Source organism: Phyllobates terribilis, unplaced genomic scaffold (assembly GCF_046119375.1).
Source record: "Phyllobates terribilis strain yellow unplaced genomic scaffold, ASM4611937v1 Scaffold_4__5_contigs__length_816908805, whole genome shotgun sequence".
Lineage (NCBI taxonomy): Eukaryota > Metazoa > Chordata > Amphibia > Anura > Dendrobatidae > Phyllobates > Phyllobates terribilis.
This window is the reverse complement of record NW_027362764.1, coordinates 301,685,672-301,700,356: the sequence shown is the minus strand read 5'-3', so window position 1 is coordinate 301,700,356 and position 14,685 is coordinate 301,685,672. Positions and strand designations below refer to the sequence as shown.

The window sequence follows — 14,685 nt, the reverse complement described above, 5'->3', positions numbered from 1 at the left end:
TTACTGGTACCATTTTCGGGCACTTGACATTTTTTGATTGCTTTCTATTCCAATTTTGGGCAGAATGAACAGAAACCAACACTTCAGGAATTGTCTTTTTTATGCTGTTCGGCGTGTGGTGAAAATTGATAAAGCAGCTTTATTCTTTGGGTCAGTTCGATTACAGTGATACCACATTTATAGTTTTTTTACGCAATAAAAACTTTTATAGAAAAAAATTAATTTTGCATCGCTTTATTCTGGGAGCTATAACTTTTTTTTATTTTGCTGCAGATTGAGCTGGATGGCAGCTTCTTTTTTTGCCAAAGTTTTCAGCTATATCATTTTTATTTACACTTTTCGTTTGGCAGTAAGATGAAAAAGCATAATTTTTGCCTTTTTTTTTTATTTTTACGATCACTAAAAGGGTTAACTGGTAGGACAGTTATAGGACGGGACGTTCCAGATGCGGCGATACCAAATGTCTATGTTTTTTTTTTTTTTCATTATTTTGTGATTTTTTTAAATAAATATTATTTTTACAATTTTTTTTTTTTTTTTTTTTTAAACTTTACTTAGTCCCTCTATGGGGCTTTCACTTTCTGCAGTCTGATCACAGTTCTAATGCATTGCAATGGATTAGAACTGTCAGCCCTGCAGACACAAGTTGGATCATTCACAGCACATGGTCTAGCCAACTTTCTAATGACAATATCAGGTCACCATGGCAACTATCGGGCCCCCTTGCGATGACTCTGTGGGGGCGCCGATCGGAGTGCAGAGGTGTCTCCTTCCCTCTGAATTTCTGTTAAATGCTGTGATTGCAGGATATAGGGGGTTAAAGTGCCGGAAGCGGTGCGGACAGCGAGTGCCGGGTGTCAGCTGTCCGAATCAGATGACACCTGGCGGCGAGTCAGCCTCTGTGCGCGCAAAATTGCCTGGATGTATGCATACGTCCAAGGAGGGCAAGTACCTAGCGACCTGGACGTATTAATACGTTCAAGGTTGTGGAGGGTTGGAACTCTGCAGTTATTGAGTCAGAGCGTTGGAAACTTTTTTTTTTTTATACACCTCATCATTGGATAACTGTAACTTTACGTTTTCTGCCACTTTATGGCCGCATTGCTATGGTTACTAGACAATTCCAACAATTACAGTTTTCAATAATTCAATTTACATTTGGATTGTAAATATTTAGGATGGTAGAAATTTAACAAACCGACTAGTTCCAATTAACTACAACACCACCCTTGAATTTAGTGACCGCTTTAGAACAGCCCAATCTTTCACAAATGCTAGTAAAGGAAAACTGCACGACCATGTGCTTGATTATATACACCTTTGGCAATGGGCTTGAATAAAAAAAACTAAATTCAGTGATTGTGTTGTGTCCCAGTAATTTTGTCTATAGAGTGCATACAAGCACCATTACATGGTACACATTGACATTGCAGAGAACCGTGTCTAAATAAAGTTGCAGCAAATCCTCAAATTTTTGTCCACTCTCTGTATAGGATTTTGTTAAATCCCATTTTACTGTAATAGAGATAAGCAGTTGCAGTGCATATTGAACAATACTCATAGTTTTCATAGTCAAAATATTATTTCAAGTAAAATTTATATGGAGTTGCATCAGTTTAAGTTCACTATGGCTATAAATAAAGAGGCTTAGTGGATCAATAAAGTATAATTTATGTTTAAATAAAGTTTATATAAAAATATATTAAATACAGACTAAAAATATTCATAATATATTTAGAAAGAAAATAGCAAATCTTCAAAAAGGGAAAAAAAAATACCCGTGCAGATAAATTTCACAAAAGAGCTGCTGAAAAGAGAAAAAAAAAAAAAAACACAACTTAATCCAGGAGATGTAATGATTGCTTGATCTGTTGCAAAACTGAATTGGTCACAGGGGTCTTTTCCCTAAATCCAATGTGAAGTGCTTTCCCTCACCCCCAAGGTCACTTTTTTAGGGTTAATAGTGCAGAATACATAGAAATTCAGAGATAAAGCTGCAAGATAATCAGTGGCAGGTTTCAGCTGTGATGTCCACAATATAGTAAAATATTCAACTTCAATGTTAAGTTTCATTTGCAGCTTCAGTTCAAGTAATATTGTGATGTTCTTCTATTTCTTCCAATAGCTTTTGTTTTTTTAATTCAGTCTTTTTAACCATCAATGGAGCAATCTGTTAAACTCATTTGCTTTCCAGGTTATAGCAGTTGGCGTCTCCCTTGTTATTCACATCATATCCTGGAAGAGGTTGTCCATATTTATCCACACACCAGCAATTTCCTCTCTTTCTGCCTTTTGATGGACGACACTGCAAGATAAAATTATGAACACATAGAATAAGTTAAAACTTGGATTCCTAAACATGAATAATTAAAAAGAAAAAATAAATAAATGATAGATTGATAGATCTATCAAACTAACTTCAAATCCACTGCTCTTTTCACATTGTCGTCAACCCCAGTCGGTTCCTGTTATGTTAGATGGGAAAATGTTTTCCATGTGGTATTCCTAAAGGTATTTTCTAAATACAACGCCAATTTCAGGCCTCTTAAATTTTTCTGAGAGTTTAACCCCTTAACAACATTGGGTTTTTCCGTTTTTTTGCTCCCCTTCTTCCCAGAGCCATAGCCATTTTATTATTTTTCCGTCAATATGGCCATGTGAGGGCTTATTTTTGCGGGACAAGCTGAACTTTTAACCCTCAACTGGTGAGGTGGGGCTTTTGTCACGCAACTGGTGATGTGGGGTTTCCTATACCCCAGTGTTTAGAAATCTCTTATTTTTACAGAAAATGCAAAGATCATGTTTTTTTTAATCGTTTTCTTATTAGCGATTGATTACACATGAGTATAACAAATTTTTGACACCCACAAATGGATGGAAGCTAGTGAGACACGAATCCTCATACCAGCATTTTTCAATGAATGGCAGCCGAACAAAAATTCTCTGGGGTGTGGCAAACCCCACCTCACCAGTTGAGGGTTAAATGCCATCACTGGTTTTACCATATCGTGTACTGGAAAACGGGAAAAAAAATTCCAAGTGTGGTGAAATTGCAAAAAAAAAATGCAATTTCAAGTTTTGTTTTTTTACCATGTTCATGGAATGATAAAACTAACCTGCCATTATTCTCCTATGTGTAGGTTCTTTTTTATTTAAGTGGTGAAAAAAAAAAAATCCAAGGTTTGCTTTAAACAAAAAAAAAAAAAACACGCCATTTTCCGAGACCCGTAGTGTCTCCATTTTTCGGGATTTAGGGCTGGGTGAGGGCTTAATTTTTGTGCGTCAAGCTGACGTTTTTATTGATACTATTTGGGGGCAGATGTGATGTTTTGATTGCCCGTTATTGTGATGACCAAAAAAACTGTAATTCTGGCGTTTAGAATTTTTCTATCGTTACGCCGTTTACCAATCGGATTAATTCTTTTTTTTATATTGATAGATTGGGCGATTCTGAACGCGGCGATACCAAATGTGTATGTTTTTTTTATTTAAATTTGAATGGGGCGAAAGGGGGGCAATTTAAACTTTTAGATTTTTAAAAATATTTTTTCCCCACTTTCTGCATGTTTCAATAGTTTCCATAGGAGACTAGAAGCAGCAGTTATCTGATCGGCTGTGTTACACAGAGGCGATGACCACTGGGTGGCGCTCATAGCAAGTGAGACATGACAACCACAGGGGTCTGCTGCAGACCCCGGGTTGTCATGCCCACGCATCGGTGATGAGCGATCACGTGACGGGGTCACCGATGGACGGGGCTAATACCACACTTCCGGCGCGGTGCTGTTAAATGCCGCTGTCAGATTGACAGCGGCATTTAACTGGTTAACAGCCGTGGGTGGATCGCGATTCCACCTGCGGCTGTTGCGGGCACATGTCAGCTGTAAGAATCAGCTGACATGTGCCTGGTTCAGTGCGGGCTCAGCGCCAGAGCCCGCGCTGAACCGGGGGTGATGGCCTAGGGTGTACTAATATGCCCTAGGCCATTAAGGGGTTAATATAGAAGGTGGTACTGGAACTCACACACCTAAGCTAAAAACTTAAAGGGGTATTCCCAAGTTATTAAAACTGCTTTAGTGAGTTAGATAGCGTGAATATAAGTTTGCAATTGACTTGCTTTTTCTATCTGCTGTCATTCTCCTGCAATGAGAGCTTTTATCTTTCCTAGTGTACAGCCGGTTTTCACAGCGTTTAACAATTAGTGCCTGGCCAGACACTTTTCAAAAGGAGTTACATTCAATGGTGTCACTAAAGTCTGATGAGACTCGATGCAAGATTCAGACCTGGCCCCCCACCTACATGATTGTTAGATACAGTCATTGCTGAAAGTGTTGGCACCCTTCTTACAAGAAATGAAGTATTTCTCCCAGAAATTATTGCAAGTACACATTTATTTCCTTTGTGTGTACTTGCACAACACAAAAAAAATGACAAATTGGATGCAAATTGACACAAAACCCCAAAAATGGGCTGGACAAAAGTGTTGGTAACCTCAACTTAATATCTAGTTGCACACCCATTGGAATAAGTAACTGCAATCAAATGACTTCCTAAAACCATCAATAATCTTCTTACATATCTCAACTGGAATTTTGGACCCCTCTTCTGCAAACTGCCCCAGGTCTCATATTCGAAAGATGCCTTCTCCCAACAGCAATTTTAAGATCTCTCCAAATGGGATCTGGACTCATTGCTAGCCACTTCAAAACTCTCCAGCGCTTTGTTTCCATCCATTTCTAGTTGCTTCTTGTTTGGTGTCATTGTGCTCCTGGAAGACCCATGACTTAGGACACAAACCCAGCTTTCTGGCACTGGGCACTACATTGTGACCCAAAATCCTTTGGTAATCTTGAGATTTCATGATGCCTTGCACACATTCAAGGCATCCAGTGCCAAAGGCAGCAAAGCGACCCCAAAACATCTTTGAACCTCCACCATATTAGACTGTAGGTACTGTGTTCATTTCTTTATAGATCTCACTCCATTTTTTGGTAAACCGTAGCATAATCTGCTTTACCAAAAAAGCTCTGTCTTGGTCTCATCTGTCCAGAAGACTCTTTCCCAGAAGGATTTTGGCAAGCTGCAGTTTAGCTTTTTTAATGTCTGTTAGAAATGGGTCCTCCTTGGTCTCCTGCTATAGCGTTTCATTTTATTCAAATGTCGATGGATAGTTTGCGCTGACATGGTTGCACCCTGAGCCTGCAGGACAGCTTGAATTTCTTTGGAACCTGATTGGGGCTGCTTATCCATAATCCAGACTATCCTGCTTTGCAACTTTTCAGCAATTTTTCTCTACCGTCCACATCCAGGGAGATTACCTACAGTACCAAAGGTTGTAAACTTCTTGATTATGTTGGGCACTGTTGACAAAGGAACAAAAGATCTCTGGAGATGGACTTGAGAACTAAAATGGTTTTAAAATATCAACAATCTCAAGGTTACAAGTCCTTAGACAGTTTTCTAATCCTCTTTGTTCTCCATGCTTAGTGTGGCACAGACACAATGCAAAGATTGAGTCAACTGATTTTCATATTGCCCACACCTGTTACAGTGGTATGTAAAAGTTTAGGCGCCCCTAGTCAAAATTACTGTTATTTCACATTATCTTTGTATGTATTTTAGGAAAAACACATTTTAAAAATTTCAAAAAGGAAAATTGGGCTGATGCAAAAGTTTGGCCACCCTTGGAGATTTGTGTGCTCAGATTTTACCAAGGTTTCAGACATTAATTAGCTTGCTATGGATTATTCACTATCCTAGTTAGTAAAGGCCAGGCCATTCAAATTTCCCAGCTTTATAAAAACCAAGCCTCCTCTAACTTTGTGCCAAAAAACAGCAGCCATGTGTTCTTCTAAGCAGCTGCCTAGCACTATGAAAATGGTGGAGGCCCACAAAGCAGAAGACTATACGGAGATTGGAAAGAGCAACTTGAAAACTTAGTGCAAAATGTAATTAAGAAATAGCAGATAACAGGAACAGTGGTGGTCAAGATAAGGTCTGGAAGACCAAGCCAAATTTTAGTGAGAGACGCTCATAGGATTGCTGGAGAGGCAAATCAGAACCCATGCTTGACTGCAAAAGACCTTCAGAAAGATTTGGCAGACTCTGGATTTGTGGTACATTGTTCCAATGTTTACCTGCACAAATATGGCCTTTATGGAAGGGTTATCAGAAGAAAACCTCTCCTGCGTTGTCACCATAAAATTGAGCATCAGAAGTATGCAAAACAACATCTAAACAAGCCTGATGCATTTTGGAAACAAGTCCTGTGGACCGGTGAGGTTAAAATAGAAGTCTTTGGCCACAATGATCAAAAGTATGTGTGGAGAAAAAAGGGCACAGAATTTCAGGAAAAGAACATCTCGCCAACCATTAAGCGTGGGAATGGGTCAATCATGTTTTGGGGTTGTGTTGCAGCCAATGACACGGGAACATTTCACAGGTAGAGGGAAGAATGGATTCAATGAAATTTCAACAAATTCTTGATACAAACATAACACCATCTGTAAAAAAGCTGAAGTTGAAAAGAGAATGGCTTCTACAAATGGATAATGATCCTAAACACAAGTCAAAATACACAATAGACTACCTCAAAAGGTGCAATCTGAAGGTTTTATAATGCCCTCACAGTCCACTGATCTGAACATCGAAAATCTGTGGCTAGAGATTAAAGTAGAAGTGCATGCAAGACGACCCAGGAATCTTACAGAACTGGAAGAATGGATGAAAATCCTTCAAACAAGAATTGAAAGACACTTGAATGGCTACAAAAAGCATTTACAAGAGGTGATACTAGGTATTAACCATGCACGGTGCCCAAACTGGTGTTGGCCCATATTCCCTTTTGTAATTTTTACAATTTAAAAAACACTATATTTTTTTTCTTGCCTAAAATACAAAGGAAATGTGTCATCTTTAACGTCAGCCCTTTTAGAGATCATTTCATCTTCAACTTGCTTAACTGTTCACAATAACATTACTTTTGACCATGGGTGTCTAAACTTTTACATGCCACAGACGAGTTTGAATGAGCATCACATGCTTGATTGAAACAAAGTTGTTTACCCACAATTTTGTGAAGAAGGTGCCAACAATTCTGTCTGGCCCATTTTTTGGGGTTGTATGTGAAATTATGTCCAATTTGACTTTTTTTTCCTTTTTTGTGTTGTTCCAATACACACAAGAGGAAATAAAGGCGTATAACATGTGTAATTGCAATAATTTTCTTTGAGAAATACTTTGTTTTCTGGATCAGCTTCAAGGGTGCCAACATTTTCAGCCATGAGTGTTTATAGCTCCTGTAGCATTAAAGATCTTATAAAGATACGAGTGTTCATGCATGTAATAATGGCCCCATACTAGCCCCTTACAGTAATAATGAACTATGTTTTTTTTTCGACATGTGTTGGTGAAGAACAAACGATTCTTACCTTCCAACTGTCAAGTGTGGAAACCTTTCCCATGGCCGGCGCACAGACAGCTGACTTCGGCTCACCTGCCACAGGCAGCGCATAACGTCACTGCCATGTGCTACCTATGATGGGAGTACGACATAAGCTTCCGGCCTCTGATTGGCTGGCGGTGTGTACTGCGGTGCAGGGAGCTGCCAGGTCTCTGCGTAGCAATACTTTAAAGCTGAATGTGCATCAAGGGCTGCACATCCAAGTTAACTAGGCGTGGGTATTGGTGGAAACCCTCCCGCTCTGGCTTGGATGCACAGTCTGTGATATGGATTGGTTTGCTCCTGGTTACAACCCAGGAGAGTGGTTAATTCATAACTTACCAAAATTGGTCATTAACAAAATTCTCAATTCTGAAGTAAAATCTGTACTCAGTGAAGACACTTTCCCATTACTGAAAAAGGAGATGGCAGTGATAAGAGGAGCTCCACCCTCCTCTTATCACTAACACCTGCCATTGCCTCTCTCAGTAATGGGAAAGTCTGTCTTCAATGAATAAAGATTTTACCTCCAAATTGGGTATTTTGATAATGACTGATCATTTTGGTCAGCGGAAGAAGCAAATTTCTCTGATAAGATATATTACAAACTTGCTTATTTTATTGTGTACGAGTGATTCATGAAATACATAGTAAAAACAATGGTTACACTTTAAGAGAAGAGGATCGTAGAAGATGCCTCTTTCTGGATTTTCACTCTAAAAACTAGATTCTCAGTGTTTAAATGAACTAATGTATCACTATCAAGGACACATTAACCCCCATGAGATAGTTACTAATCGTTCATGTATGTTTTTAAGATGTATTTTTTATTGTAATAAGTAGTTTTTTGTGCTAACTTCCTAATCTGACGTCAGTTACGTGGGATGTGGTATAAATAGCGGAGCAGCACTTGTTCCCTAGACTATGAATAAGAAGATGTAATATCACCAAACAAGTCAGATTTTTTTTTACTATTCATTAAATAAACCAGATTGATTTTGTAAGACAGACAGAGTGCCAATCTCTCACAGTGGACTTCGGAGCACCAGAGGATGAATACTTGCAGGTGTGGTAAGCTGAAATCTACTTTTTTCACACCCTTTAAAGTTACAATGTTTTAGGACAGGTATCCTACTGTAACTGTAAGACACTAAGATACTAGTGGAAGCATACCAGTTAAAATAGCAATGATTTCATGGTTCATGATTTATTGCCAACATTTTTTGTCAAGAGGAAAATGGCACATATTGTCCATGCTAAGTTAAATTATACCCAAGTTAGATGCCAAGCATGTAGCCAAAAAGGTCAGCATGTCTCCAGGATTTAAAATGCAATGTCTGTTTAGTGCCAAAAAAAAAGTGATAAATGTTTTTCTAAGTAAATAAATGTTAAAATATAGTGTCTCAGTCACAAATTTCCTCCTCAGGCATGGACAGCACAATGGACCTTACTAAGTAAACGCTACAGTGTTTCAACAAATAGGGCATGCTGCAGAAGTGAAAATCCACAGTATGCCTAAAATGCTTTGCTGACAGTTAATTGGGTTTGCCAAAACCATATTCACTTACATTATGCTGTAACAAAAATACAATGATGAGTGAACTCAGTCTAACAAGCTTTGAAAAAGGAAAAACTTATTCTTTAATAATATATATATATATATATATATATATATATATATATATATATATATATATGTACATATATATATATATATATATATACACACACACACACACACACACACACACACACACACACACACACTGCTCAAGAAAATAAAGGGGACACTCAAATAACACATCCTAGATCTGAATAGATGAAATATTCTCATTGAATACTTTGTTCTTTACAAAGTTGAATGTGCTGACAGCAAAATCACACAAAATCATCAATCATCAATGGAAATCAAATTTATTAACCAATGGAGGCCTGGATTTGTAGTCACCCCCAAAATTAAAGTGGAAAACACACTACAGGCTGATCCAACATTGATGTAATGTCCTTAAAACAAGTCAAAATGAGGATCAGTATTGTGTGTGGCCTCCACGTGCCAGTATGACCTCCCTACAACACCTGGGCATGCTCCTGATGAGGTTGCAGATGGTCTCCTGTGGGATCTCCTCCCAAACCTGGACTAAAGCATCCGCCAACTCCTGGACAGTCTGTGGTGCAACGTGACGTTGGTGGATGGAGTGAGACATGATGTCCCAGATGTGCTCAATCGGAATCAGGTCTGGTGAACGGACGGGCCAGTCCATAGCTTCAATGCCTTCATCTTGCAGGAACTGCTGACACACTCCAGCCACATGAGGTCTGGCATTGTCCTGCATTAGGAGGAACCCAGTGTAGCGTCGGCGTCCCTGCCTCCTGCTAGGCAGGGACGCCGTTCCCCTCACCTCTCCGCTCCGTGCCCGGCGTCTTCCTCCCGCTCTGCTGGCAGCGCGCGCTGCTTCCCGGCTCCTGTGCTTAGGGCGCGCGCGCGCGCTCCCCCTCTCTTAAAGGGGCCGCGCGCGCCGTCCTAAGGAGTCCCCGGCCAATGGCCGGAGGACCTCACCATATATAAGGCACCTCCTCCAAAATGGAGGTGTCCGAGCAATGTTTTTGCAAAGCCTTTCAACTCTGCTTCAGCCCTCAGGTCCCGTTACCAGTTACCTGCCAGTCACCTGCCAGATTCCTGCCTGATATCTGCTTACCTGCTTGCTATCCTGTGGTCCGACAGTCTGCCTCCAGCACCTGCCAGTCTGTCTATGGATCAGTCCGCCTGCGGACCAGGAAGTACCTGCCTGATACCTGCCTGCCTGTCCAGATACTCTTACTCGCTCACCTGGGAGCGCTCACCTGCTACCTGCCAGCTAGCCTACCTGGAGGCTTAGCCGTCACTTGCTGTGACCACCTGCCTGTCCAGAGACTCTTACTCGCTCACCTGGGAGCGCTTACCTGCTACCTACCTGCTAGCCTACCTGGAGGCTTAGTCGTCAATTGCTGTGACCACCTGCCTGTCCAGAGACTCTTGCCCGCTCATCTGAGAGCGCTCACCTGCTACCTGCCTGCTAGCCTACCTGGAGGCTCTGCCGTCACTTGCCGTGACCACCTGCCTGTCCAGAGACTCTTGCCCGCTCACCTGGGAGCGCTCACCTGCTACCTGCCTGCTAGCCTACCTGGAGGCTCTGCCGTCACTTGCCGTGACCACCTGCCTGTCCAGAGACTCTTACCCTGCTGTCACTTGCCGTGACCATCCGCCTGTCAAGAGACTGTCCCCGTCACTTACCGTGACTTCCTGCCCATCTACCCAGAGACTGTCCCTGTCACTTGCCGTGACTACCTGCCCGCCTTCCCTGGGATCCACCCGCTTCCTTACAAGGACTGCCCCTTTGTATAGTTGCTCAGAGGTTCCACCTCCCAGATCCGTTACAGTTTGCTCGGGCCATGGAACCCGGTGGCACCCAAGCTCCCTCGCTCTCGGACCTATGCCATGAACTGTCCCGTCAGAGGTCCCAACAGGAGTCCATCCTGAGCCACCTGATAAGTGTTAACTCCCGCCTGGACACACTGACTACATCTTAGGGACCGGCTTCCAGTCGCACTTAGAATATTGTGCACAATTCTGGGCTCCGGTGCTCAGGAAAGACATATTGGAGCTAGAGAGGGTACAAAGGAGGGCGACTAAGGTAATAAAGGGAATGGAGGGACTAGAATACCCAGAGAGGTTGTCAAAATTAGGCCTATTTATATTGGAAAAGAGAAGGCTTAGGGGAGACCTCATAAACATGTATAAATACATCAGGGGGCAGTACAGAGATCTCTCCCATGACCTGTTTATACCAAGGATGGTGACAAAGACGAGGGGGCACACTATGCGTCTGGAGGAAAGGAGGTTCCTGCATCAGCATAGAAGGGGATTCTTTACGGTCAGAGCCGTGAGACTCTGGAACTCTCTGGGAGAGGAAGTGGTGATGTCCAACTCACTTAATGAGTTCAAGAGAGGCCTGGACGCCTTTCTTGAGAACAATAAAATTACATCTTATGCTTAGTTAATTAATCCAGGGATTTAATCTGACTGCCAGATTGGTGTCGGGAAGTGAATTTTTCCTCAATGATGTAAATTGGCCTATACCGCATGGTTTTTTGTTGCCTTCCCCTGGATCAACGCTGCGGAATAGCTGCAGTGCACAAGAAATAGGCTGAACTGGATGGACGCTTGTCTTTTTTCGGCCTTATAAACTATGTAACTATGTAACTATGACTCCTACCCCGGCAGCGCCGCTGCCCATCAATTCCATGGCATCTCTTCCCGGTCCCCGCCCCGCCTCGTTTTGGCGGAGATCCCGGTCAGGCACGGGGCTTCATTAACCTGTGCACTCTGCACTTCGAACTGTTGGCACACCAGTTTTCCACCGACCGAGCCAAAGTAGCCTTCATCATGTCCCATCTCACGGGGAGGCGCTGGCTTGGCTAAATCCTCTATGGGAGAGAGGAGACCCCCTGGTGTCCAATCTGCCAGCCTTTCTCTCGGCTTTCCAGAAGGTCTCCGACGAACCAGGACGGAGGACCTCATCCGCCTCATCTCTGCTACGCCTCCGCCAAGGAAGTCTCACCGTGGGCCAACATGCCATACGGTTCCGTACCCTTGCTTCGGAGCTTGCCTGGGATAACGACACCCTGGTGTCCGTCTTCTGGGAGGGTCTGTCCGGCCGTATTAAAGATGAACTCGCCGGTCGGGACATTCCTACCACTCTCGACGACTTAATTACACTTGCCACCTGGATTGACATCCGGTTCCAGGAGCGCACCAAAGAGGTCACCCGTGAGAGGAGGTTTCCACGCCTTGCCCCTACCTTCCAGAGATCCGTCACTTCCTCCGTTACTCCTCCGGCGCACTCACCCGAGCCTATGCAGGTCGACCAGACCAAGATGGTCAAGACCCGTCAAGAATGACGTCGTGCCGAGGGGAGCTGCTTCTACTGTGGCAGTAAGGAGCACCGGATCCGTTCCTGCCCGGAGAGGTCGGGAAACGCCTGTGTCTACGATCGCTCAGAGAGGTCACCCTAGACAGAAATAAACCCTCTCCATCTCTAATGCTGTCGGACTCTATCATCTGCGGGGAGAACCGTTATTTTGAACTGGCTCAACTTGACTATGGAGCTGCCGGAAATCTCATTTCTCAGTCCCTGGTAGAGAAATACCGCATTCCCACCAAACCTCTGGCTGTACCCTTATCTGTCGCCGCCGTGGATGGGGGCCTCTTACCACATCCCATCCAACTCATCACCGAAACCATAACTCTGCAGGTGGGAATGCTGCACTCTGAGAGCATCTACTTCCATGTTCTGCCTGGACTCTCTCACGCCCTCTTGCTAGGCCTACCTTGGCTCCAGAGACACGCACCTGTGCTTGATTGGCAGACCGTAGAAGTTCTTCGTTGGGGACAGGACTGCCATAAGACTTGTTTAGTTCCCGTTCATCCTGCTCGTCCTTCTCCTACCCCAGCCAATCTACCCGGCCTACCGGCTCCCTATTGGTCTTTTGCGGACGTCTTTAATAAAAGAGAAGCAGAGACATTACCCCCTCATAGACCATACGACTGCCCAATTGACCTGATGCCTGGCGCTACTCCTCCCCGTGGGCGTATTTACCCTTTGTCCGCTGCTGAGACCCGGTCCATGTCTGAATATATTGAGGAGAATCTGGCCCGGGGATTTATCCGGAAATCTACCTCCCCGGTGGGAGCAGGCTTCTTCTTCGTCAAAAAGAAGGACGGCTCACTCCGTCCCTGTATAGACTATAGAGGCCTTAACCAGATCACGGTGAAGAATAAATACCCCCTTCCGCTCATTCCGGAATTATTTGACCGTCTGAGGGGGGCTAGAATCTTCACCAAGCTGGACCTCCGTGGCACGTATAATCTGGTCCGTATCCGTCAGGGGGATGAATGGAAGACGGCATTCAACACCCGGGATGGCCACTATGAATATCTTGTAATGCCCTTCGGTCTCTGGAACGCTCCCGCTGTCTTTCAAGAGTTGGTCAATGACATCTTCCGTGACCTTCTCTACTCCTGCGTGGTGGTGTACCTGGACGACATCTTGGTCTTCTCTCCGGATCTTCTCACTCACCGGAGGGACGTTCGTCAGGTCCTGCTCAGGCAGAACCACCTCTACGCCAAATATGAGAAGTGCCTCTTTGAGCAGACCTCGCTTCCGTTTCTGGGCTACATAATCTCTCAGACCGGCCTACAAATGGACCCTGAGAAACTGTCTCCCATCGAGAAGTGGCCCCGACCAGAGGGGTTGAAGGCTATTCAGCGATTCCTGGGCTTCGCCAACTACTACCGCCTCTTCATTCCGCACTTCTCTTCCCGGACTGCTCCTATCTCGGCGCTCACCCGTAAGGACGCTAATCCCAGAGAATGGCCGCCCGAAGCAGAGGAGGCCTTCCTTTCCTTAAAACAAGCTTTTTCCTCCGCCCCTGTGCTGCATCGTCCGGACGGCAACAAACAATTCTTTCTAGAAGTCGACGCTTCCTCCTCCGGAGCCGGAGCAGTACTTACCCAAAAGTCGTCTTCCGGAAGAATGGTAACTTGCGGCTTCTTCTCCAAACTCTTCTCCTCTTCTGAGCGCAATTATTCTATAGGAGACTGAGAATTGTTGGCCATTAAGCTGGCACTGGAGGAGTGGCGTTACCTGCTCGAGGGGGCTCTTCACCCGGTAATAATTTACACGGACCACAAGAACTTGGCTTACCTCCAGAGTGCCCAGAGACTTAACCCGCGCCAAGCCCGGTGGTCCTTGTTCTTCGCCCGCTTTAATTTCATTCTTCATTTTCGCCCGTCTGACAAAAACATCAAAGCTGATGCCTTATCCCGATCCTTTTTGGTCTCTGATCTTGAGGAGGAGCCTAAACACATCATCGACCCCGGCAAAGTAATGCAGGTGGCCCCCGTGAATCTAAATCGTCTTCCACCCGGTAAGACGTTCGTAACTGTTCCTGATTGTGAGAAGGTTCTACACTGGGGACACTCGTCCAAGCTAGCTGGCCACGTTGGTCAGAAAAAGACCCTCCAGCTTATTACCCGGCATTACTGGTGGCCTACCCTGCACAAGGACGTAATAGACTTTGTTTCAGCCTGTGTGTCCTGCGCCCGCAACAAGGTTCCGAGACATCTGCCAGCCGGAAGTCTCCTTCCTCTTCCTGTACCTGCTGCCCCGTGGCAGCATATAGCTATGGACTTTATAACGGACCTC

At 44.0% G+C, this 14,685-nt stretch overlaps 1 protein-coding gene across 1 annotated transcript in view; it reads right to left on the bottom strand.

Moving 5' to 3' along the window:
* Nucleotides 1-1,659: 1,659 nt before the first annotated feature.
* Nucleotides 1,660-14,685, bottom strand: part of IGFBP3 (insulin like growth factor binding protein 3) — a 39,150-nt gene continuing 26,124 nt past the window's right edge. The window contains exon 5 of the mRNA XM_073678351.1: nt 1,660-2,305. Within this exon, the coding sequence (XP_073534452.1) occupies nt 2,180-2,305 (126 nt within the window). The 3' untranslated portion in view covers nt 1,660-2,179. The remainder of the gene's footprint in view (nt 2,306-14,685) is intronic.